We start from the raw sequence: 26,841 nt of genomic DNA on the forward strand, positions 1-26,841 counted from the left end.
TGGTCTAGGTACATCTGTGTGTAAAGGAGGTTACTAATTCAGCATTGTCCTCTGGTTTGGTGGACAAAACAAACAGAAGAATACAGTTTTTGCACCAAAACTACTGTGATATAACAGCCTGGAACTTGAACTGTAGCACTTGCAGAATGGAAAATAAATGGAAATAGGTAAGAGGCTTACGTAGTAGTTGAACCTAATGTTAGCCAGACAAATGTATTCTGTATTCTACTTGCCTGCTTTGCCAAGTCAATCTAGCTCACTTTTGATGGAAGACACCTCCAAAGAATAGCAATGGGATAAATATCTCATAAATAATAGTAACTTCTGGAAGATTGCTACAAAAACACTGGAATGTCTCTGATTTTCTTATACTCAGGAAAGAGGAAAAGGAACAGGCTAAAAACTGACCATAGGCCTGAAAAACATGTAGCTTTCCTTTTTATCCTTAAAAAATACTGCATAGAACCAGGTATAGTAGAAGACCCAGTATCAAAACTGACTTAATTTGGAATAAATGGCTACTAATATGTCTGAAGGGAAATTACTGCTATCTTTTCTCACAGAATGAATGCTAACGTTTTACACTTTCTATATTATCACTAAAACATAAATGATTTTTAAACATAAAAGATACACATCTGGCTCAGAAGGATCTTGAGCCACAAAGTATTGGAATCTGGAAGAGTATATTTGGAAGTATCATAATATCCTTCCACTGCTACAGACAAGGTGCAGGACTCTTGGTTTAATTCAGTACAGCCACTCTGGTGTTATCCCTTTGAAATAAGAACTCTGCTTGCATAGGATGGCTTTATGCTGGGTGAGGGTGGAAATAAAGGGGCTTTACACAACTTTATTTAGGCATCTTATTTGTGAGAGGGACATTGTTTAACAATGCAATTTAGAGTGTTTGAGTAAAGCTCATACTCCACTTCATCTGGAAGAGCCCCCTCCCCCCTTTATCTGGCATATGAGGATACCAGCCTTCTAACTTCAGCATCTAAAACAGATATTTAAGGTTGGTAAGTATTTATGCATTCCAAAAGTGAATTGAAGAAGATGTAGGGGAAGACGAGTGCTCTGGTAAGGAAATCTGATTACTCAAATGGTCCATACTCTGTGGCATTATGTAAAATTCAGTTTCTTCACAGGTACCAAGAACAGAATACTACATTTTATAGCTGACAATCTCTTTTCTAACTCATTAGATCTGAAATAAGGTTGTAATGTGAGGTGATACATGGATATGGATAGGAAGACTGTTGCCAGCAGGTCGAGGGAGGTGATCCTGCCCCTCGACTCAGTCCTGGTGAAGCCTCATCTCCAGTACTGTGTCCAGGTCTGGGCTCCCCAGTGCAAGAGAGACATGGAGCTACTGCAGAGAGTCCAGCGTAGGGCTACGAAGATGATCGGACGGCTGGAGCACCTGCCCTAGGAGGAGCGACTGCGAGAGCTGGGCCTCTTCAGCCTGGGGAAGGGAAGACTGAAGGGGGATCTTATCAACGTGTACAAGTACCTGAAGGGAGAGTGTCAAGGGGACGAGGACAAACTCTTTTCAGTTGTCCCATGCAACAGGACAAGAGGCAACAGGCAAAAATTGAAGCACAGGAAGTTCCGCCTGAACATGAGGGGGAATTTCTTCCCTGTGAGAGTGACGGAGCCCTGGCACAGGTTGCCCAGAGAGGTTGTGGAGTCTCCTCCTCTGGAGATATTCAAGGCCCGCCTGGCTGCAACCCTGTCTAACGTGCTTTAGTTGACCCTGCTTGAGCAGGGGAGTTGGACTAGATGATCTCCAGAGGTCCCTTCCAACCTTACCGATTCTGTGATTCTGTAATATTTTGGTATGCACAATACTTATATCTGCCAAGATGAACAATTTAGTCCTTATTTCAACTCTCTGCAGCAGGATAGCCCATACAAGAAGAATCAAAAGAAGGTGGGAGGGAAGAAGTTTGCTGTGCTACTTGCATGTGAATTCCAGTCTAGAAGTATTCCCACTACAGAATAAAAATATCCGCACACTTTCTGTGTAGAAGTTCCACAGGACCAAAGCAGGGGTATGGGACACTTTGGTACAAAACGATATCAGGTAAGATGTTAGATTATGCTTCTTACTGTGTCTTCAGTTTTCAGCACACATTCAATAGGCATGTAGCATTTATCAATATACAGAATCAACCACTGCTTCTTAATACAAGCTTCCACCCAACTGGCCCTTTCTGGGTCATCAGCTGGCCAACCAGTCAACTTCCAGTGGTAGTACTCCGGAATTAAGCAGCTTGTGAAACAAATTAAAATAATGCCAGATACAACTTACCTTCACTGAAAGAGTCTGTATGACTCTTCTTCTGAAAAGAAGAAGGCATAAAGTAGCTTGAGGAAGCAAGATCAACCTCAAAAACCACACAAGATCAGCACTTGTATAGCTTTGGCTAATATCCTAAACTAAAGCTGTTGAAAAGATCTTATTTCTGAGTAGCATGAAGAAATGAAGAGTAATATGGTTAAAATGGATTACCAGATAATCAGTGTCCTTACGAAAGTTAGATGGAAAGTGAATGTTTCATTCCATTTGAATCAAGTTATCCTGCTGTCATTACAAATCGCTGAGGTTCAGCCTTGTGGAAGGATTTAAAGGCAACGCTTCAACAATAATCGGATTAGGAAGACTTTCATAGCTACATAGCTTGAGAAACAGATAAAAGAAACCAGAGTTCAGGCTTACCACAAAGTAAGGCAGTGAGCTGTGTCGTGGAGAATCAACACGCTGTTCTAAGAAAGACTTTGATTTTGACAATTACCTAGAGTAGGGATGCCGGCAGATTTCAATGGTTACTGGAAAATGGTCAGCAATGACAATTTTGAGGAGTATCTGAGAGCACTGGGTAAGATTCCTTTCATGTTTCTTTAGTAAATAATGAATAAACACAACCTGTCTTAGTATTGACATGAATCTGTTTTTTTCTTGTACAGTCATGAATCATTTTTTGTGAGATTTCTTTTTAGGAATACACTGTAAGAACTGCCTTATGCAAAACTGTTTACCCTAAACAACCTGTCTTGAAGTTTACACTTACCAGAGATTAAACTACATAGCTTAAAGATGTCAATGACAGTTTTCAAACTTAAAAATGACCCATAGTTTGAAAAAGAGTAAAAATTTTGTGTGTGCTGCAAAGACAAGAATATACTTGATGCAGTTTTTTGTGTTTGCATTTGATGAAGTATGTAAAATGCCAGTATTTCCATAGAAAAACTAATGACCTTGTTAGTTGTCAAATATGAGTGGGATTTATTTGAGATTCAGCATAAGAAACAGTCAAAACATTGACTTATTTAAGTTAACAGAATTAGGTTCTGGGCTTCCTCCTGATAAGCAAGCTGGCCTGAACGGATCTGGACGTTTATTTATTTATCTTTGTCTTAGTCCTCCCAAGAGCTACAATCCCCTTTTTGTGGTAGACTTTTCTGGATTAAAATAATTCTTTTTTTTTTTCAGATGTAAATGTTGCTGTAAGAAAAATAGCAAACTTGCTAAAACCTGACAAAGAAATCCTTCAGAATGGGGATCATATGATCATTAAAACTCTAAGCACTTTTAGAAACTACATCATGGAATTTGATGTAGGAAAGGAGTTTGAGGAGGATTTAGCTGGGGTGGATGATCGCAAATGCATGGTAAGAATTAGAACTGTAACAACTGACAAAAAAAAAAAAAAGATTAGGGATAATTATTAATAATCCATGCTTGCCACAAGCACATTTGTAAGCCATTTTAGCTGGCTATTCCTAAGATTATTTCTGTACTTCTCAGTTTGCTGAGATGTGCATACATTTTTCAGCATTTAAGAAATGCTAATTTTAAGCAGGAGCATGAAACAATTTCATTAATGAATGGAGAATTCATTTAAATGTTACTCAATTATACTGGGATATTTGTTAGTCAAAAAGCTGTTTACAGCCAGAATTTTAGAATTTCTGCATTGAGTAATGTTTTACAGTAAAAGAAATGCATTGTTTCAGGATCAGGCGCTATTCTCCGTAAGTGAGAATGGCCAAGTGCTTAGAAACTGCTGCTTTTCTTGTTCTTGTTTCTGTGATCCCACCTTCCTGAGTATATTTGGTAGAGTGGATGCACTAATTAGCCTACTAGAACAAATCTTTGTGATCAGTAAGCCAACACTGAGGACTCTGTATTACGAGCTTTTTCTCTTGCCAGGGAGATAGTGTTTTCTAACTCATGACTGATAAATTCCAATTAACAGGAAAAGAAATGAGAAAACCAAGTTCTTTATCTGAACCACACTATATGTTTTCAAAGAAGGGAGAAGCAAAGCATATTTATGTGAAGTGAAATGGCCTGAAGTCATAATACATTTTTGACCACTGGAAGGTTCTTAATCAGGATAGTGAGGTCCAGATCCACTGAACAGTTACAATCCTGAAGAAAGACTTAGATTTAGAGGGCTAAATTACTATCAAAATAGTAATGCTTAAAACCTCTACCCGACCTCTCAGACACTAAAAATATCTAAAGTCATCTGTTTTCATCAGTGTTGTACTTGTTTGTGTACATACAGAATGTCCCAAACTAACCATTATCTTTATACTTGAATACCATTAAACTCTAGGCTAAAACATCCTCTACCTGGAGGAATTAAGTAATTGTGCCGTGAGGCTGTCTAGCACACACCTGCAACAAGTTCTACAAAATATGCCAGCCAACCATTATGCTGAAAAAGCAGATTCAGGGGAGACAGAAAGATGCCCCTTGCCCCATTCTTTTTTTGAAATGCTCAATAGATCTAAACACGGAGCTCCCCATTCCCTCACCCTGAACATTTCACTATTTCTAACAGGCTGATACTCTCTATCCTATTTTGTGAAATTTAATGATCGTGAAGAATTCAAACTGTTGAACGAGAAAGAGCATCTTCTGTCCACATCTGAAAACCACAACGTCTAGCAAGGCTTGCAGTATTTAAGCAACTACAACAGGCCAGAAAGAGTCTTGTGAGAGAAGGGTAATGATGCTGATAAGAGATACTGAGTGGCATTATGAGGAAAACCACCATAAAAGGGAAGGTGGAATTTCATTCCTGATGTTTTCTTTCCTCATCCGTAGCTTGTGAAGCCGCATGACATAAATGACTTTATCATTAATACTTAACCTGTGTAGTGGGGGAGATTATGAATCAATTACCTTTATCTACATCATGGACTGAGCAGAACACTGGGCAATTTTTCTCCGCACTATCCTGCTGTTCACCCAAGTAGCTCAATGCATGAGCAGTTCAAAGTAACATGGATAAAACAATTACACATTAAACATTAATCTATATAGCTGAGCAATTACTGTGCAAAAATTACCTTAGAAGTCTCTCATCCAATATGTATAGATTATTTTTCTTTTAAAGAAGTTTACATCTAAGGAGTCATCTAACTACAGTTAATACACATCAGTAAAAATAATATTAGCACATTGGACTGGCTGGATCTTCTTGTATGTAATTCACTGAAATTGTGTTCACCTTTCAGCTGTAAAACATGCCTTTGAGCCAGTCAGGGTACAGCATAACTAGGATAATTTCAAATCAATTCTATCTGAAGAGGAAAGGCTAAAAATTTTTGCTGATTCTTATTTTAAGTTACCTTATATATCAGTATATTTGCTTACTACCTCAGTCAAAAGTATATAAAAAAGCTAAACGAAAAACAACGAAGGTTGACATCTCGTGTTCCAAGTCAAGAATGGGGAAGCTCAGATGCAAAAAATATTTTTCTAAAATTTTTATTTTTCTAACTATTTTACTGCTAGAGTCAGAGTTACTTTTTGCATTATAATTTTTATGCCATTCAAACATTTGAATGAGATCAAATTGTTTTAGCTCACACTATCCAGAATAAATCTAAGTTTTGTCAGAGACTAAGAAGGGCAAATGATCTTTTTAAAAAATATAGGAAAGACTATATATAGTACAGTAGAATTTCTTGGATAACTGAAAATACAGTGTTAATTCCACTAAAATCAAGTATCTGACTGAGCAAGTGAAGGATACTTCAGTAATTCAGAGCCCTGTGCTCTTTGCCACAATAATGTTATTCCTACACTGAAACTGGAAAGGGAATGACTGGGGACTGGTAAACAATTAAAACAGCATGAATTTAAAACTGAAAGAAGGAAATCCTACATATTAACAATTAAGTTAATGAAAACAGAACATAAGCAGGACATAAGCAAGGCTAAGTCATCAAATGGGTGTTTAGGATTCCACTACTGAATATAGCAATTAGTTGATGAGCACATAGACTACCTTCAGGTATATGCTTCAATTAATTCTTCCCATTCCTTTGAAAAATCTGAAAATCTTTTGAAAATTTTCAGAAATGTATAGTTCATTGGATTTTTCGTATATCTTACCACATGAAGTAGCTTCCTGAAAATATATAATCATTCAATGTTTACGACAGCCTCATAAGGATTGTTCTTAGGCATCCGACCAACCATTCTGTCACACAAACCAGTTCTAGTTACCTGAGTCATATCCTAATGAAAGGAGAAGTTGCTGGAAACTGATCATGGCTCAGTTTTAAATAACAAATGAGTAACGTGAAGCCAATTCCTGCCTAGTTTGTATTCAGGAAAAAATACAATGAAGTTTAGTTGTTCTAAGCATCATTTCATTTATACTGCTGCAAGGTCAGAATAGAGCCCTATTTTAAAATTAAATGGCTCATGAAGCTTATTTAACTATTATTTAAGCAGGATTCCTCTATCCATAAATGAAATTCACAGCTGTTCATCTACTTTAGGGTAGGTATTGGAATGAAGGCTTTGCTGCCAAAAAGACAACCACCAGCGATAACTTGGAATTTCGGTGGTGATCCCCTACAGAGTGATAATACTTGAAATAAATTGTACCTTTCTAGTAAGACACAAGATCAGCAGTCCCTCTGATTCACCTGTTTTGTTTCTTTAACTCCTCAAATTTTGTCCTTTTCTCCTTAAAAATTATTTAAGTTTATTGATTTTGGCTTATAAGCATTTCCTCATATACTGCAGTGGAAAAAAGTAGTATTCTAGCATGGTTAGTGCAGGACGTATTTTTATGTTTTTGCCTATCTGTATATAATCTAGTGCCCACTTTCTCTGCCATAGTAAAAATTCTCCATGGCTCCACTGGAATAATAACTGACATCTTTCGAGTTTTAATTTAAAGGAAATAAATAGTCTTCATTTAGTCTTCTGCTGATACTTCTGAACTTTTATAAACTGCTGTCTGAAAGTGAGGCAGAACAGTCCTCCTGTCAGCCTCTGAGGTACAAGAGAACGGAGTTCCACTCCTGGACCTTCTCAGGCACGCTAAAACTCTGGTCCACTCAATCACGTTATGCCTCAGTAAAGAGTAGCTATTTCTTTTTTTCTACCTTGTTTCACACTGCATGCTTTTCAAGGGTTTATGAATGCTGAATGTAAAACCAGAAAGAACCAGCTGAAAACCTGGGAACTAGACTTATTAAATTGGATTTTGAATGACAAAACATTAATGTTATGTACAATTGCATCTTGCTAAACTTACAGAGGGGGTAAATCAATTACACACATTAAACAATAAACATCTAGAATCGATTCTGATCCTTGCACAGAGTGAATTGGATCCGCTATATTGTACTTTCTTCTGGCACAGGATATATGCAGGTGTTTCTATTTTTGTATTGATTCTTATTATTTCATTTTGGTAAGAAAATAATTACCATTCTTAAGAAATAAAACCTTATGCACTGTCCAAAATACTGATTCTACCCTTTCTTCTCCACATATTGTCACCTGTGTGGCTTGTAGCTTTGACACATTAAGTTTCTTACTCCCTGGTATGTCTCCAGTCATTGTTTTCCTTGTTGCTCTTATAAACAAGGCTTCAGAATAAGCAACCCAAACATTTAAGACCTGACCCTATCTGACAACAGCTTGCCCTTTGATCTAAGACTTATCAGTCCAATCTCAAGGCACTTTTCTAACAATGGAGATGCTGACAATTGTAGAAGCAAAATACTGCTTGTAGAAATGTTTCATCTTTTGACTACAGTGAGCTTATCGGTCAGGTACACAATGCCCACATTATAACCAGCTTGTCTTTCAACAGAGATCTGAGCAAGCATGTGTTCCATGAACACATTTTAGAGTCCAGTAGCTGTAGGTGTCTGTTGCAAGGTGTCACATCTGCCAGCCAAACAAGCAGCTGAGAAATGCATTGCATTGCACTATCGTCCTCTTCCTATAAAAAATTTTGGGGGTTGTGTTGCTGCACAGCTAAGAACGGGAATGATGGAATGACAGGAAGGTTTTATTAGTGCTTCTGCATGGATGAAGTGAAGTTAGTAAGGGACAGAAAGGTTGATATAGACTTTACCATCCCACCTAGCTACGGCATAGCTAAATGTGTATAACTTTGTCAAGCAACAGTATATGGATATAAAATCCAGGAATCCTACTAGTAATTTTTCTGTTGGGGACTGTTTGCTAGACATTTTTCCATAATTGCCAAACACGTTTTCTATGTAGAGATCTGGCTCTTCGGGAGACACCATCATGAACCTTTATTCTAATCCAGAGCTTTGAGGCAAAAGAGCATCATGACTTCAGATCATAATTCCCAAAGACTATCAGAGTTGTCTCCGTCAGATTTTAGAAAAGTGTATGGAATGCATTGAATAGCTATGAACACTATGAATGAGAAATACATTTCTGTCAATGGAATAAATGAACCTAGCCTACAAGAGATATTTCTGTAGTTTGTATATGATCTTTCTTCAGATACTCAAGCTTCTCCTTCATAGCTGCTTATCAGGATCATCTGAAGCCGGTTTTATGTTGACCAAAAAAAAAAAAAAAAGTAGATATCGTCTTAATAAAATCCAAAACTTAAATTTTGAGGATTAATGTGATGTCAATTGTTGATTTCTCTGAATCAAATTTTAAGTTCATATAGATTTTCAAAAGATTTCTGCTTTGGAATCTATTGACCATGGATATTGAGCTTGCCTCATGAAATAGCATAAGCTTGCCATTTTAGTTCTCAAATACGGAGTGATCTAATTGGAAGGCACTTATTTTTTTCCAGCACAACATCATCTTCTTCACAAATAGAGTATTTTTTTGGCCAGTACCTTATCAAGACTTATTCAGGACTGTTAAACACAGCCATAGTATTAAGCCTATAGAAAGTATGAGGAGGCCTCTTCATAATGATTCATTCTTGATGCCTGATACATCTCTGTAACTGCTACTTCCAGCATTCTTCACTCAAGGCCTGTAGCACAGTAGCTCATAAGTTAACAGTGCTGTCATCATAGCACTTCTAGGGAGCAAGGTAATGCCCAGCTTATCAAGATAGGCTTCAAACTTCCATGAAAACAATGAACAGCTGAAGCGCGCGTAGCCTTAATACAGAAAGTCTACCTTGAAAAAGCTTAGCTATAAAAAAATGTGGACTGCTTCAAGCATTGGTACAAAGTAGACAGAATGTCTTCATGATTTGTTCTCTTATTTGCCTCTAGATTGTCTTAGTTGTTATTGATACCAGGTCAAACTTGGTGTTCATTGAAGAATTACTTAGATATTTTTGATTTCCTAATTTGATTTTCCATATATTCCCAGTGTTTCTGGATCAGACTTTGCTTAGAAAGCAAACTAATTGCCTGATTTCTGCTCTCTGCTGAGAGGAAAAACAGAAAAATATTGTGAGATGGATTCTTACTTATTTGCTTTAGTGTAAGCCTATCAGTCTGTCACCAACCTGCCAGATACAAATTTGGTGAGATAAAAGACAGGTATTACAAGCTGGAGACAGGAGAAACCCTGAACCAGGCTGTAGCCCTGCCCATTAGAAGTGCGCAGCATGTATCCTGCCCAGAAGGTCATAGGTAGTGACTAGATTACAGAATGCCCTTTCACAGTTACATTGGATAGTAGCTGTGACACTAAAAACTTTGCATTATTCCATTAGAACTTTAGTTGATGAAAATTTCCCCTGAAAACTGCATATCAAATGTTTATATATCACTTCAGTACTTAGTTCATATGCAAATGCTTTATCTTGAGTACCTAATAAATATCTAATTGGATACATTGCCATGTTTGACTCAAAATTCCAGAGTATTTTTTGGTGTTACTCAGCTCCAGTCAGATTTTCCTATGTCCTTTATCTGACCTAAACAGCCATTTTCCAGTATTTAATCCTTCTTAAATCACAAGTATAGTTGTAAAATGACAAGTCATTCTCATGAACACAGAATTATTAGGTTGAGAAGGAACATGTATTGTGCCATTTGCTGCACCATAATATAGAGACAACACTTTGAAGGGTATTAGAAGAAAAACAGAAGAGCTAATGCTCTATTTCTCCCAAAGATAGGAAATCAATAACGTATTTTTGATGAAAGGTGGTAGCTGCAATTCACATTTGTAAATGCAATGTGTCTAGAATCTATGTAGCATAAGCAGGAAAGTTTATGGCTTATTTTTTAGATATTTTTGTTATTTTCTTTCATTCACCAGTAAAATACATTAGGTATCTTCTTCAAGGCAAAGTGCACAACATAAGCAAGCACATTAGGAACAGCACTATGGGAGTAAGAAACCTTGTCCGGAGCCAGCATCAAATGTTTTTGCATTTAAACCTCACTGGGAAATGCAGAGTTTTCAGATAAAGCAGTTATTTTGATGACAATTCCAGTAAACTACTGAAGTCAATATCTCTGGCTGTGGGCCACTATGACTTACCACTAGAAGCTTGGGATTAGTATCTATTGTAATACTACAAGACTTCACTATTGTCACTACTACAGGAGAAAATGCAAATACATTGTTTATAGTTTTATTTTGTTTTTACTGCATATTCCATTTAATATATCAATCTTGTCTCATACTTGAAAACAACAATAGAATAGAAGTACTTTAATTTTCATTTATTCAGGCTTTTGTTTTCAGGAATACAATGTTTCTATACACATGTATTTAAATCTTCATAACAAGAACAGATTAAATCACGGAAAAAAGTACGTGAATGGCCAAGTAATACAAGAAAAATATCTAAGTGCACAAAATAGTTTAAGACCACAAAAATCATAAAGAAACAAAAGAAAATTTGGAACATTTTTAGTGTTCTCAGATTTAAAGATAATAATTTGATCAGTAAATTCAGTATAAATAATTTTGTAAAATAACCTTTCTGCCTAACCTCATTCAGACAGAAATGCCATCAGAGTTTTGGGGACACAGGCAAAACACTTCCCCCTCCTGGATAATTACTACATTTAATCTAGTGAAGCCTGAGATAACTGCCTTGGTCTGTTATCTTCACCTCTCAGATGAGCTCTATTCTCCACCACTATACTTCGAGAATGCAGATATATAATTCAAGAGAGGTGCAATACTGTTGGTTAGAATTTTTGAGAAAAGTTAAATTGAGGCAAGACTCACTGTATTATCTCCCTTGGTTAACTTTCTTTGTTCTCCTTCAGGATTTTTCGATCACATTATAGATTACTTATATTAATCACAATTTTTCACTGAAATTTCCTAAGGAATTATATCTATTTGACCCAAGATGTATTATTAGTTTCAGGTTTAAGTACCTTGACAGAAGATCTGATAGTAAGTAAGCACCAGATTCAAGAACATAAGCAATAAATTCTTGCTCAATATTCTCTTTTAATCCCTACATGGTGCTAGTTGTTTGTATAACTTGTTGAAATGATACACTGATCAATGACACATGCTCACTTCTAATAAGTTCTTTCGTTCTGTCCATCTTTCTTTAGGAACTGCAAGGGAAGATAACAGGCTGGAGGAATAAAGCTTTTTTTAAAAAAAGGAATCAGCACAGTACAGTTTTTCAAGACAAGTGTTATGCACAAGAGAATACAACCACTGCCTGTTAGGCAACCCTGTTTATCTGTCTACGATGTACATCTCTCCACCATTTGTTCTAGTCTCCAGGCATTTTCTTCCCCCTTTTGTTGTCAGTATTTTGTGCTTTGGTTAACATTTACAGCAATTTAAGGAGTCTTTTAGAGAAATAAAAATGGTAGGGAAGACAGAAATGGTTCACTTTCTAATTAATATATGAAGAGCATTAACATTTATAAATCCAAAAGGTAATTTACATTTTTGGAGTTATAGTGCTTCTCCCAGTCAGTAGTCACTGAACGAATATTTTATGTATGTAAAGAAAGGAGAGTGTTGTACAAAAAAGTAAATGCTAACAGGGTCCCTTCGTGACACCCATATTGCTGTCCAAATTATAAAGGGATCAAAGCTATTGTTTTCCTCAGCAAGCTAAGATTAAGCTTGCTTATAATGAACTAGATGATTATGTACAACCTGTAAGCTATAAGATATGTTTATAGTACTGTTCGTCTTTAAAGATGTATTTTATTTACAAGAAGGATGAATAGTTGACAGAAATAAATTAAATTGTCTATTTATCCTTCAGGCAGTGCAAGGTGTTTGAGAAAGAAGGGAGCCTTCACTTGTGGAGAAATACTACATTTTCATCTAGTTGATTCTGTTACCATCAGGAAGCTGCTGCTTCCCCAGCGTGTCTCATTCTCCTCCTCCTGTTTGTGGGGGGAAATGAGGACGAGCTGCCTGTCCAGGGACGCTGTGCTCACCAAGCCCTGGCGAAGTTTTTCAGTCACTGCAGATAAGAGCTGGTAATTCGGTCTCTGTAACCAGGATGCCCTAGGTAATGCTATTACCCAAATGGTGGCAAACAGAGTGAATTACAAACGCCTAGTTTTGTAAGAGAAGTTGCTTTACCATATAAGTTAAAACAATAGTTTGTCTCGATAATAAGCGTGTTTTGGAAGAGGGAAACAACAACAAAAACATCTCATACTGAAGACTGTCTTAATAGTCTGTTTTAGTGCCTGGTTCCTAGTTATACAATGGCAATATGCTGATTCAATCTTTAGAAATAAATAGTTGCTTTTATATACAATAAAAGAGCCAATATTTACCAACAGTGGTATTTTTAGATATTATTGCTATGTTCTGACTCAAATTTATGGAAGTGCTCTAAGGCAGATGTTGCTGTGTATTTAGTTGTCAGTAAAGTATAGACCTAGTGGCAGCCAGTGCACACATAACAGCTACGACAAATCCATCCTCAGCTAATACTCTGTGTGTTTTTATAGAGATATTTGGAATGAAATACCTTACTACTCTTTTCCATATCCCTATCTTCCATATTATTTAAGTCTTTTATTATAGCAGACATTGGAGTTTTACTTAAAGAAAGGCAAGATAAAAATGCTAGTGATTAATCTTATTTTCAGTAAGTAGTTGTTTCTGCTAACAAAGAAGAGAACATTATGTTGTCCTGCAATACATTCTGTCCTTCTTAACCTTTCTAGTGTAATAGCCACATATAAAATTAGAAACTGTATGGTTTACTCACATCCCTTCACTATTTATGTTTCTCGAAGGGAACATAGAGTGTTATAACTGGGAATTCTGGCTATAAAACACCTTGGTTAACAGTCTGGGATGTTAAGCTTTCTGTGGTTGTCACCAAATTGCCAAAAGCAATGTCTAGTCTTGATTGGAAAAACAAAAAAGCAAGAGAAAAAAGTGCATCATTTTCTGAGATGAAACAATTTGAACTACCCTTGGAAGCTTAAAAAGATAACATTTCCTTACACTGCTGCAAACGTTTCTCAATTTCACCTAAGTGTACTAAACTAGTGAGTCTTTTCATAATTTCTACAACAATTGACTTTAAATGTTAGTAGTAATGATGAAGTTGACCTTATTTTATCATGGTATACATATTTACAGTTCAATTCACATGTAAGCTCACAATATTAAACTATAAAACTAATTGGTGATTAAGGTATGCTGAGCTAATACGTAGTGAAAAAAGTAAGTACTGTTACTAAGAAAAGCTGCATATAACAAACCATTTATTCCACAACAGACCTTTCATCTGCAGGTCATCTGTAGATATGCTTATTTTCTCATGCATTTGTTTTTTTAGAATCATCAGAAAGTCTTAAGAGAAGTTGACTTAAAAGTTAAACATTTTTCACTTTAACTAGTATTGTTTGTTACTTCCAACTCTCTGGCTAGGCAGCTGGGATGTCTATGAAGTCAAAACAGATATGGAAGACAATCTAAACCATGACAAACACATTAACCCCCTTAAGTACAGCTTTTCCCTAATGTGATGTCCTTTCCTGTGATAGCATATTACACATTAAAAGGAGGTGTAGTTTTGAAATGTTACCTACTACTAGGTTATTTTACATGTGTGAACACAGAAGAATTTGTGAATGCATTTTACAGATCAGACAGATTTTTAGCAAGGACAAATGAGTTTATTTTCAGAGACCCCATATGGTGCAGACAGACACTGTATGGGATCACTAACAATGCCTTGCCTGTGATTATCTGCACCAGCGCTCTTTCTAGTGATTCATTTTCCAAGCTTGTTTAGCCTGAAGCTTCCCATGGGTGGAGATTGCTGGCTGTACCTATTTACAGATTGTGGCTATCATGGTTATCATTTAGGAATTGTTTGTGACATACACATATTAAATAAATACTACGTAGCTGTGTAGCCCTTGAATGTTGAACTGTTTCTAACTCTCAGCATGACAAACGTAGGTTAACTTCTTTTCTTAGAAACTACATTGGATTAACACAGTAAGTTTTTCTTTAATGATAGTTCAGAATTCATCTTCATATTTGACCACTTGTACAGGCAGTGGCTTGAAGACTTTCACAAGACAAACTAATTCCGTATTTTGTCTTCAGATTCCCTTCACGCAAGCTCATTTCAAAGCATTGCGCTGATATTGGTGTTAAACTATCTTAATGGAGCATAAATTGGCACTGCTCTTTCTCTTCCTTATTTAAACATTTTACAGAATATTGCTACTCTTTATCTTAAGGAGAAGTGAAAGGCAAATTTCAGTAAAGGCTAACCACAGTAATAAGCTGTAGGCTGCACCCTCATATATTTAAGTAGTTTTATGAATGTAAGTTCCAGCAAACTACTCAGGATAGCAGAGATAGTCACAAAAGTGCTACACTGAATCCTAAAAACCTTTACTCTTCTATGACTTCTGTCCCTGTCCAGCAGACTCATTAAGAAGATGCTTAACTTTGAAAAAATAAGAAGAGTAAGTATGTAGCTGAGTATTCATTTTCAGAGTTATGGAGTATAACTGCATCAGTTTCTGTTAACCGACTAAAGTTTTATGACATTTTCTTTTTAAAAAACAAATGTAGTTCTCCAGTTACCGGATGTTGGCAAAGTTGTCAATTTACTGACACTTCTGCTTGATAATGGAGGACAGATTAAGATATGGAGAAAAAACATAGCTTGAGATATAAAAGCCTTTTGTGTTCTTTTCTAGCTGTGAGTAGGTGGATACTGTTTTCAGACAGAGTGGCTGGAGAATTGTTCTTATGGAGGAGAAAGGAAACTGAAGCTCAACTTTTCCTCTCCTTTTGCAAACATGGTGTTAGCCTGCATATCTCTTCTGCTGCTGTCTGTGTCAGTAGGGAGAGGAGTGCACTCTTACGGCATTTCTGATGGTTTTTCTCATATTTAAAGAGCCAACTTTATCTCACCCTTCTGGGTTTTAAGAGGCAGTTGGGTACTAACTTTCTATTTAACCTCATTTCTTTTGTAATTATCCTCAGTATTACAACTCTGTGTATAATTATTATTCTTATGAGCTATGTTAATCATTTATTGCATTAGAGAGAAGTTCTGCTTTAAAGAAACTTATGTAAGAGAATACTAAAGTAACACTGAACATGTCCATTTTGCTAGACCACAGTATCTTGGGATGGAGATAAGCTTCTTTGTGTACAGAAAGGAGAAAAAGAAGGTCGTGGTTGGACCCAGTGGATTGAAGGTGATGAAATGCACCTGGTAAGATCATGTAACAGGTTTCAAGTGCCACTGTATTATTTATTCAAATGGTCATATGTAACACAGCAAGCTGTATGCTACGTTATCTTGGCTTACTTTGACAGAATTAAGTATTAATGCTGCATTTGACTTGTTTCTAAAGCAATAATTTCATGTGGAACCATTATTCTTTTCTGTCCCTAGCAATGATTTCAAAACACCTGATTTCAAAACAATACTGTTTCTGTGTTAACTGTCTGTCCAGACATATCAGTTTGAAATGTTTGCACTTAGAAAGACATGTAACAGAATGTCCTTTGTATATTCTGTGAAAGAGGCAGTATGGGACCTGGTGAAATTACACATCTAACAATAAGCCATAAGGGAAAAATATACCATTATTCTTTTAAAATAATTACAGACCAGACTGCATTATAGCCTAGAGAACTGAAACAGCAATTTAGGTTTTGAAATGTTACGTTCTTTCAGATCATCACTTCTGTCTTTCTAAGTAAACAGGACCTGAAAGAAGATCACTATTTTCTTCTCACATCGCTCTTTATAGCATCCTCACTCTCTCATCAGTTCGGTAAAAGGCACTCTTCCAGCTGAGACAATAAAATCCAACTTCCATTCTTGTTCACTGTTCAGTACTATTGCTATTCGTTATTCTAAATGGATGTTCTCTAAATATTCAAATCCATAAAAAAAGTATATATGAAATCTTCGCAACAGTACCACAAGCCCATTAGTACTACACATAATTTTTAGAAAATAACAGAACTCACAGAAACCAGTTTGGGAAGGGAATGTATGTGACAGACCTTATCACCTGGACTACATACTTGATATAATGCAGGTAGGGAGGGAGTACTTGTGTGAATGATCACCTTATAGCTGAGATCAGGGTCTCATTGAAAGTAGAGATGAAGCAATGAGAAAGTCTCCAGAATTTTCCATCTATATATATTCCTCTGTCCTGCATACAAACACTCTACAGTATTCCCATACTATCCCCCAGCTTCACATCATTTGGGTACCATGACCCAGAGCATCAGCCCTTTCAGATTCTATGCTGGCAATCAGGTTGCAATTAACCATATACCTGGCCCAGAAGCTCAGCTTTCACCTTGCTGCCTTCATCTTATCTGAAGCAATCCCACTAGTTCCATTTTTTTCACCTCTTCTTTCTGCAAGTCCTTGTTCCTGTTCCTTGCCAGCTCTGTAGTCATTATCTTTTCCAATTTGCTGTCCCCAACACCAGCCTCCCTAGCCAAGATTGCTACCAAGCATACTGCCAACCATATGCTCTAGCTATATAACCTGGCCATGGACCTCCAGGCCTGACTACTTCCTATTCTTGACCCTGCCTCATAATTTTAGAGGTCTTAAACAGGGATTCACTTGCTTAAACATGCATGTCTAGTGCCATTTTAGATACCCTAAGGTAACCTGATGATCTCAGGCTGCTGCATCAGAAGGCTGTGACAGTTCTGTATCGTATCTGCCATGCAAGCCTCCGTGCACTCATTGTCATTTCTAAAATTTATCACGATCTATCTCACATGTACACAACAGTCAGTACAAGGTTACTTCATGCAAAGTCTGCAAGTATTTTACAGACAAATTTGATATATTTCAATTTTATCACTTTCTTATATTTCACCAACTACAAAAGATGTCCTCTTTACTCCTTGGAATCTTCATTAATATAACTCTCTTCATTAAACATACAGTAAAAGAGAGACCCATTTAATACCTTATTTTTGACCAGTTAAGATTACTAGGTCTGGTACTCTTGAGAATTCTTTGATACAATGGACAATTACCTCTAAAAAATTGATACTTTGATAGTTTTATGATCCTATTGAACTTTACACAATGAGCCGAGTGTTAATTTAATTCTTTGCACAGCTCTGTGGAGAATAGTACTATATCCTTAGAGAGTTTATCACCTGCTGTTTTCACCATTTCATTCTATGGTCTGTACTTTGTAGCTCTTTTTCCTCCTCAGATTCTATTTTACCTGAGTGACTTCTTTGACCATTTTCCTTTTCCTTTTGAGTTTTATTGCCCTTTTCTATTGTATTGATTGTTTCTGCTTTGTAGGTTTTTATCATTGTCAGCAGATCTCTTAGCCCTTATTGCACAGTCCTTCTTCCAGGTTACCTATATATAAAGTGAACAAAACAGGTCCTAACTAAAATCACTGTATCAATCTGCTTGTTGCATCAATTCATCATGAACCAGTCTCTCTCATTAGTGCTTTTAAAAGTCAAACAGCATAGCCCTATGGGGTTATTGACCAAGCATAGGTTTTTTAATGTTATTTTATCAAAGTCCATAAGAAAATGTACATAAATGCCCAGGAAACTCTTGCCTTCTGTTTCCACAGAATGTTCTGGCAGCTTTATTAACAGTCTTACATTTCAGAATAGAATGTCTGTTCTAAGTCATAAACTTTGACTTTCTGGCCTTAAGAAGTTCCACGTATTTTTCTTCTTCCACCAAAAATAGTGAACACCTCCACACAGCCACGCACATATTGTTCATAGCTCTCAGATCTAACTCAAACAGTTTCGGGAATGGAAAGGATTAAACTGCATCTTCATTGAAGTTAGTGTAAATGGCAGTATGCCTTTCAAATCAGTGCCTTAGACATAAAGAAGCATTGCATCTGCTTATGCGCAGTTCACTACAATGCAAATATTAGCAAGTAGAGATTTTCAAAAGGTATTACGGAGCACAAAATATCAGGAGTAGATAGCATTAGGTGTCCAGTATGGCTGACTTCAGTACTGCTGGGCTCTGCCGAGATCCCATCTCCTGTTCACAATTACCTGTCCTTTTCTGATCATCATCATGCTTTTTCTGAAGTGGGCTTTCAAGTGATTTCTGGTTTTGTAGGTTCAAACAGCTAGTCATCAATATATAGATTCAGAACTGGTTGTTCAAATCTATCTCCAAATAACTTGTTTAAGTACCTAAACCAGAGAATACCCATTTCAAAGAGTGAAGTAGTTGCACACACATACAAAGAATGGTGCACTGGGAACACATTTGGCTCTTTAAGATCTGAGATCCAGAGATAACTTCTCTTACTGCACCTTTCTCCAGAAGACAAAACCAAACCTACTAGTTTCTTCTAGGATTAAAAATAAGATAAAATACATACAATATAAATTATAAAATATAATTTGGCAGAAAACTGTGAATTCAAATTAAGCCAGACATATAAATGAATATGTAATGCACGAGTCTTATGTAAAAGTTGTATTTTTCAATGATTATCTCTTCCTAGGAAATAAGAGTGTGTGGAGTCAAGTGTAAGCAGGTCTTTAAGAAGGTACTGTGAGCCTACTGCTGATACAGAAGTGAAGAACAGCAGAATTTACTGAATTACCACCATATCTCCAAATGCTAGAAATGTACATCATCACGGACAAGACAGTAAATAAAAAAAAAATGAAGATCACATTAGAATTGTATGGTCAGACTTTGCATAAAACATTTTCACCAAATCATTTTTAAAGAAATAATTCCAAATAAAATTATTTTTGGAAATGCCAATTAAAGATACTAAACACTGTAAATGTGTGTGTACCTTACTTGCTGACTACACCAAAGGAGAAAACGTTTGGAATAAAACGAGACACAAGCTTAAGAACCAATGAGCTCATCTACAATGAATATCACATTTCCATAGCCCTGGCAAGCGGCCTTAAAGCAGTCTGGGACCTCTTTTCACTGACAAAGCAGTGTTAAATCATTGTAGGGAAGAGAATTAGAACTATGGGTTGTGGGTTAATATACACTGAAATCCGATTTCATTGAAGTCAGTGTGAATTTACCATCAGCTCCAATGGAGCCCTGCTTCACTGGAAGTATTCCACCATAAATGAAACCCAGTTTCTCAAATTAAGTAAAGATATGGATCGATAGTCTGGAAAAGCATTACTTACATGGCCAATGGGCATTTCCTTTTCATGTTTTAGCCAGTGTTGGCATACTGATTTTATTTCTTATTTTTAAGAAACTAGTTAAGTAAGATCACTGCTAGAAACTGTATGTAATTAAGCACACGTGACACAAAAGGTATGACTAGCACTGCATTGTACAGTATCATTTGCAGACTTCATGAGGACTCCTTATAGTGCTCATGTTCTCATGCAGACTAGCATGTAACAAAGTGCACTAGCACTTTCTAACACTGATTTAATCATCAATTATATCAATAATAATTTACAGACCAAACTGTTGTACTTTCAGTCTGTCAACACGTTGGATATGCAGTTAGCATCACCAATTCACATCAGGTTCCAAGAACTCAAGGACAGAGGGTGCTTGATGGGTCAGACTTTCAGCACATGACACAGTGTAGTCTTTCATGTAACAATTATTACTAGCCATTTTCAGGGACTTACTCAGTGGGAAATTTCTAGAGCACAGTCTAAGATGTTCTAAAACGGGAAGTAGGAACATACTTTTCCATGCTCTGCTGCAACCGCTGTGCATAACATTGCTTATTTGGAAACCAAGTGCTGAGAATCAGAGAAATTTTAGACATTCATTAAGTAAATTGGAACAAAAGATGATATTCTCCACTAACCAGAGACAGTTGTAAAAATATGCACTATTATTAAACCTGTTTAGAAAAGCTAGTATCTTGGTCTCATAAATGAAGAAATGGAGGTTCAGAAATTTTCAATGTAAACTATAAAGTTGTGCAGTGGAGATGATAAACCTTCTCAACTGTGACATTTAACCGTATTACATATTTTAAACATAGCACAAGATGTGATAAACATTTAATGTTGTTAATCTGAGGGTTTTGCTGTACATCTGAAAGTACGTAGAAAATATTACCTTTGCAGTTTTATGTATCCTCACATGATAAACAAACATGTAAAAAATATTCCCTTTCCGCATGAGTTCTTACAGTACTATTGCAAGAGCTTTTGTTCATACTAGTTAGAATCACAGACATAGGTAATGCAATTATTTAAATTCCTTTGTTTTCTCTTGGCAATACCTAAGAGCTGTGCATAAGGAAGACTCTGGGAATTATACATGGGCCTATTCAACCAGATAACACACACAGACTGTTTCTCTCCCATAGGAGAGAGAGTGCGTTAGCTGTCTTAGTTAGGTCTCTATAGCCAGGTGGATATCCCTCCTAACTGATAAATAGGCCAGCAGTTAACAGTGTTAACTCCTGTGCTTGGAGTGGGGCAATTAAAAACTGGTTAACTTTAAATAAGATAAAAGGGTTTTAGGGGAAGGAGGAAGAAGAAAACCCTGTACGTCTCAGATTAAAAATACTCCTCTGCTTAAGGGAAACTGCTAACACCTGTCTATTTAAAGTATTATTTATCACCTTACACATGGTCTGAGATATCTTGCCAAATTTCAGTGCAGTGGTCATTTGGGTTTCTTTGAAAGATTTCTGGACACAGAAGCTTCTCTGCTTCAGGTCCCTAAATTCTACATTCCATAGTCACAGCCACCCTCCAGACACCTCTTCACTCTTCAGCCCCAAGGAAAGCTTTACACAGAACAATGGAAAATAAGGGCTAGACTCCAACTTATCATTTATAGCAGATCTTAATTCATTAAAACCAGCAATACTATCTTTCTCACATGCAAAGTAAAATTACATAATAATGAGACGGTTGACACCACTACCCAGAATTAAACTTTGCATAATTATTTTTAATGTTCAGCACTAAGTCAGACCTTTTTGAAATGTAGTTTTCTTTCAGTAGAGTACTTGGCAGATCATAACCTTTAATTCACCAGATGAGTTTTAATTTTTGCCTCCAGCTCCCTGCAGTCTTCTGCAACAAACACAAACTCTTCTTGCAAGAGGTTATAAGTGGATCAATTAACATCTAGCTAAGTAAATCCAACTGTTAATAGCTACTATTACTATAATCAAAGAGACAGCTTTTCCCCTTTGCATCATTTGGTACAAGGGCAAATTTAGCACTGCAGTTAATAACTAATGGCTTATCAAACAGAAGCAATGTAACCTGCTTACAGTTATGGAGAAAAGAAAGACTCAGAAAGTACTATTTTGAATTTGAGCACAATTTCTTCAAATCACCTTAATTACTTGTCATTGTTGTAATCTCTTATCTCTACTGCAGCAACCATTTCCTTGGAAAGATATTGAGAAAATGCTGATCATTGTTTTTGTGATGATGCCCTCCAAATAATGCACATAAAATTACCGCTGCTGTTTCCTTAAGTCCTTAAAAACATTGCATCATAAAATATTATTTAAAACTTCCTAAATCAAGTATCTGTTTATGAATGCATAAAATTCAGTAAGTTTTTTTTATTACTTGACAAATATCAGCCTCCTTGACTCCCTTAAAAGCTATTTAATAGCCAATACCTTCACAGGGAATTCATACAGATTTGCTTACTATCCTTACTACTTCAGATTTATTTTCTTGATCTTCCACAGAATTTCAGAATTTTCAGCCATGGTTTACTAGTACCATCCCTCTTTATTTTTGCACAACTGCATTACTTCCACTATTAATTTTAATTTTGTGAGGACAGACCATTGCTTACAGAAGTAGTGTGATTGGAAAGGCAAAAAGGTGCATTTCACCCTCTACTGACAAGTTAAATCCTGTCTTGATGCTATATTAATTCCAGAAAACTCTAGGTGACAAAAAGCAAGGAGTAAACTATAGCAAATGTGCTCAACAAACCTGGCTGTTCTGCTCCCTCCTCAGTTCCCACAGTTCAGGCCTTTTTGTTCATTTACTAGGTGGGTGTGATCTTCTGAAGGCAACTGGTGAGCACACTACCATATTTTATACTTCTGGTGCTTTTCAGGGGAGGGCACACAGAAAAAAATATATTTGTCATCTTTACAACACGTGAATGCATGTTCTGCATATGAAATTTCAGCTTTACAGAAGTGGAGACAACATGTTTTTAGCAAGCATAGTGCAACAGAGCAAAATTCAGAACCTGAAAGTTCAGGCTGGCCAAGCTTACTGTACAAATGCAAGCAGCAACATGTGATAGCTCTGAGCAACCTGTTTATCCCTACTGAAGATATGGAGAATTAAACAGATGTGAGGGATAACCCAACTTAACCTAGCTGAACCATGTAACAATGCTATGGCTATAAGTCCACCCAGCTTTCTTAGATATTCACCTGATTTTTCCAGCAACAGAATTTTGGCTTGATAGTGTCAACTTCAGTCTTCTGCAACACTGGCAAAATATCTTGTACAGATCTCCTCATTATAAGGTAATGATATGTAGTAAAATATATTAAGTATAATATATATTATATAAGGTAATGCAAGGTCATCTCCTCAATATAAGGTAATATAAGGTAACTACACTTAAGACGTGTCTGCCTCTGAAATGCATCCGTAAGTTTGTATTTGTGTATCTCCCTTATTCTACTACTTTATTCCTTCCTGATAGATTCAGTTCTTTACTTGCAATCAGAATGGCTACAGTCCAGATTTAGAAACTTGTTCCAATCCTGCATATTCAATTTACTGTTAACTTACTGCTCCTCAACTTCTTCCCATTCCTCTTCCCTCTTTCCCTATCACTCACTCACTATCCAGCATAAATGCTGCATAGTCCTGAGTAAGAAAGATTTGGAACACAACTAGTTCTCTACTGGCTTTCTCGCAACTCCTTTTTTTCTGAATTTCATGACTGTTCCATATACTTCTGTCTTTCTTTTCTGTGGAAACTGCTGTATGGTACACATAAGCCTTACTTTTCCTGAGGAAATATTCCTAGTAATTAGATCATATCTTTTCCAGCTCAGACACATCCAGCTCATTTGAACAATATACAAATTCTTGGCCTATTCCACCAAGAATTCCCATCTGACTTCCAAGAGCAGCAAGAGTATTCTGCTGTATCAGAAGGCTATGGCTCCATGCTGAAGGCCACCTCCACCATGCAGAGCCCCAAGACAGGGAGCTCAATGGATGTACGTAAAGAGAAGCACCAAAATCATTGTTTTCATAAAAGTCTTTTCTACAGAGTGAAAGCAAGGCTGATCAAGGATCAGACCATGCTTCCAGTGTAAGTTTGGGAAACAGGACTTTAATTTATTTTACATAATAAATGAAAGGGGAAAGCTCTTTTTGCTGTAACAACAGATGAGGGGTTTACTAGCATAACTACACAGAAGAAAGAAGCAGGAACATCCTCCAGTGAAGATAAGTTAAAATAAGCTTTTCAGTGGTCAGACCACAGACAGCAGATAAGTTTGTTGACAGTTTACTGCTAACCCACTAAATCTTAGGAATGCTCCACAAATTTGAGTATTAGGAATCCTTAGACTGCACACCCCTTAGCAAGAGCCCTGGGTATATTGCTTTCAAGACAATGCAGGCAGACAGCAAAGAATTTTCTTGGCTCAAATTTACAGAGCCCCAGACATACACTTAGCACAACTTCTATCAAAGCAGAGATCAAATTTGACAAAAAGACATCTTGCAACACAATCCTGATTGTACTGGATTTGTGGCTTAGTTTAATCTGCTATTCTTTAGAAATTTTCTTAAAGTATGAGGCATATGATAAACAGCTAGTTTCCACTCTGAACCTAATAGTTCATGTAAAATATGTTAAGCAACAAGCTTAATTATTATTTTGCCATTAGTCACTATTTTGCTATTCTCCAAGTTACTAAAGGTACAATTCTAAGATCACACTCAGTTTAGAAGCTGTACATTATAACTCTAGAATATTGGAAGAAATGTACAACCCGTCACTGTGCATATGATACCCTCTCCATGCATCAGGTATAAAACGTGAATAAGAGGAACTGCGTAATCTTGAAGTCAGCAATCTTAATGCATGGCAACATGCTGTCCTTTGTTCTTGTACGTAAGGTAGCAGATGTTAGCCAACATCATCTAACAAGACATTTAAAACCCGATCAGGACAAGTCCTGAGAGAATACCTCCTCAGAAACAACTGAAATACACTGGAAGACCTAGGAAATGAATTTAGTTTAGCAAGTTCTTTGTTAGCATTGCAGTGGTGACAAGATAATGCTGACATGAGTCCCTTGAGATGCACAATGACAAGTAAATCTGCATTTTCAGATTCCACATCTGTCCCTCCTACTTCATAGATAGAAATATAAGATATTTCATTCACATACTATGAAGGCATTTCTTACTTTTTTAAAAGAAACCAAGCCAAGGCCCATTTTATAGAGAGAGTTAGCAAATACCAAATTCTCTACTTGTCAGAATTATACAAGCATTTATATTAACCTTCATTGCACTAATCCAAGGCTGTAATTACTTCATGAAGTTTTAAACACACTTTATTAATTGTACTAAACTATCTTTCATCTGTTCACTGTCTCACAGCAGGCTCAGCAGATAAATATCAACTTAGGAGAATCTTCACAGAAAAGACAGTGTTGAGTCCTATACTACCTTTTCACCTGGTTTTCAACTTCATTTAGTAATAAACAATAAATGTTTAGTGTGACTCTCAACTCCCTTTTTCATGGTATTCATGATTACTCACCATCTGATCTACCCATATCATTACACAACAAAAACTGGAAAAAAATTAATTCAGGTTGTGTGCTTAGAATACACAATAATTTAAAAGATTTGTCTAGGCTAGAATGCCAAGGAAGAACTGAAGTAAGAGTTAGGATAGCAGTCCACAATTATTTAACAGTCTATCTGTGAAAGATGGGAAATAATTGCTTAGCATGATCTCTGTAACAGTTTTATGTAAAATGAGAATGAAAATGGCAAATATCTTGTAACAAGATGGTGCTTTAGATTCCTAAAGGGTCTTTTATGGGACTAGGCAATAGAAGATGACAGTGTACTGACATGGCATGAATGTCATGCTTCACTAGATACATCCATTGACTCCACTACATTAAATTGGTTCAGTAGACAGTAAAAAAAACAAGAGTTCTCCAGGACCACATTAATAACACTTCCCTAGCATGTAGCATATTGTATTGTATTATTTCTTGGAAAGTCTCATCTGCAGTCACGTAACAGATTCATGGCTATTCATCTTCTATTACTAAAATATTTCATCTTGCAACAGTACCTGCATGTTTCTGTTATTTAAATTTTAAGCAGTTTTACAAGCTCAAAGCAAATATTTAAGTGATTTGCTCCCACCCAGTGGAAGTGCACACAACAGTAGAGTCTCTTCAGCACCCTGTATTCTATTACTAAGGCAAGCGCTTTTATTAGCAGCTAATAACAAGTATCCACACTGAACACTTGAGCAGAGTGGCACTTCAGGTTTTCACTAGTCCATTCAATAGGAAATTCCCTCTTTCAAGAAACACATTCTTATTTTTTAAAGGTAAGTATATGGAACCAGGAGTGAGGGGAGGAAAGAACGAAGGAGAAAAGTCTGTGGTTATTGACTTTACAGTAATTTACATAACAGCAGGGCATTTATTTTTTACTGATTGGTAGAACATTATTCTAATGCTAGGCTAATTAAAGGTAAATATTGTGATTAAAACATTTACAATTTAAAATATTTTATTTAAATATTCAGCTAATTGATTGTTCGAGATTGGAGCAGAAGCATGAGCAGTTAGTCATGGGCGCATAAGCACTGTAGAGTAGCTAAGAACTTGTTTGTGCATGTGCAGAAATACATAGAGCGTGGTTATCTGCAATAAACTGCAAGGATGTGTAGCTCTCGAAAATGTTTTTATCAGCTTTGTGGGATCACTTTAAGAGCCTTCCTGCAACATTTTCATTTGCCCCCTTTTCACCTCTCCTTTCAGCTACATAGAGCAACCCTATAGATATGCAAAGACAAAAAACAAGAAAAGCAGAAGAAAGAGGTAACATAAAACGTGGAATTTGACATTACATTTAAACTAAGTCCTTCTCTCTCTTGA

At 36.5% G+C, this 26,841-nt stretch overlaps 2 protein-coding genes across 3 annotated transcripts in view; both read left to right on the top strand.

The window, feature by feature from the left end:
* The window catches only part of NMNAT3 (nicotinamide nucleotide adenylyltransferase 3), a 43,023-nt gene extending 31,116 nt beyond the window's left edge, over positions 1-11,907 (top strand). The window contains exon 6 of the mRNA XM_062583223.1: positions 11,824-11,907. Within this exon, the coding sequence (XP_062439207.1) occupies positions 11,824-11,858 (35 nt within the window). The 3' untranslated portion in view covers positions 11,859-11,907. The remainder of the gene's footprint in view (positions 1-11,823) is intronic.
* Positions 53-19,508, top strand: RBP1 (retinol binding protein 1). Of its 2 annotated transcripts, XM_062583225.1 has the most exons (5): positions 53-167; positions 1,209-2,885; positions 3,500-3,678; positions 15,849-15,950; positions 19,231-19,508. In XM_062583225.1, exons 2-5 carry the CDS (start codon positions 2,813-2,815, stop codon positions 19,282-19,284), a joined length of 408 nt encoding a protein of 135 aa, XP_062439209.1. In that variant the 5' UTR covers positions 53-167; positions 1,209-2,812; the 3' UTR covers positions 19,285-19,508. The 2 variants fall into 2 exon arrangements, with proteins under 2 accessions (XP_062439209.1, XP_062439208.1); XM_062583224.1 differs by lacking the exons at positions 15,849-15,950; positions 19,231-19,508 and adding an exon at positions 11,824-14,633.
* Positions 19,509-26,841: the final 7,333 nt, after the last annotated feature.

This window comes from Rhea pennata, chromosome 9, assembly GCF_028389875.1.
Source record: "Rhea pennata isolate bPtePen1 chromosome 9, bPtePen1.pri, whole genome shotgun sequence".
Classification (NCBI taxonomy): Eukaryota; Metazoa; Chordata; class Aves; order Rheiformes; family Rheidae; genus Rhea; species Rhea pennata.

Excerpts from the sequence above, each read along its gene's own strand:
- RBP1 (XM_062583225.1), top strand. The coding sequence starts at position 2,813 with ATGCCGGCAGATTTCAATGGTTACTGGAAAATGGTCAGCAATGACAAT. Across the intron at positions 2,886-3,499 it reads GGAGTATCTGAGAGCACTGG|ATGTAAATGTTGCTGTAAGA; the intron begins GTAAGATTCCTT and ends TTTTTTTTTCAG. Across the intron at positions 3,679-15,848 it reads TGGATGATCGCAAATGCATG|ACCACAGTATCTTGGGATGG; the intron begins GTAAGAATTAGA and ends CCATTTTGCTAG.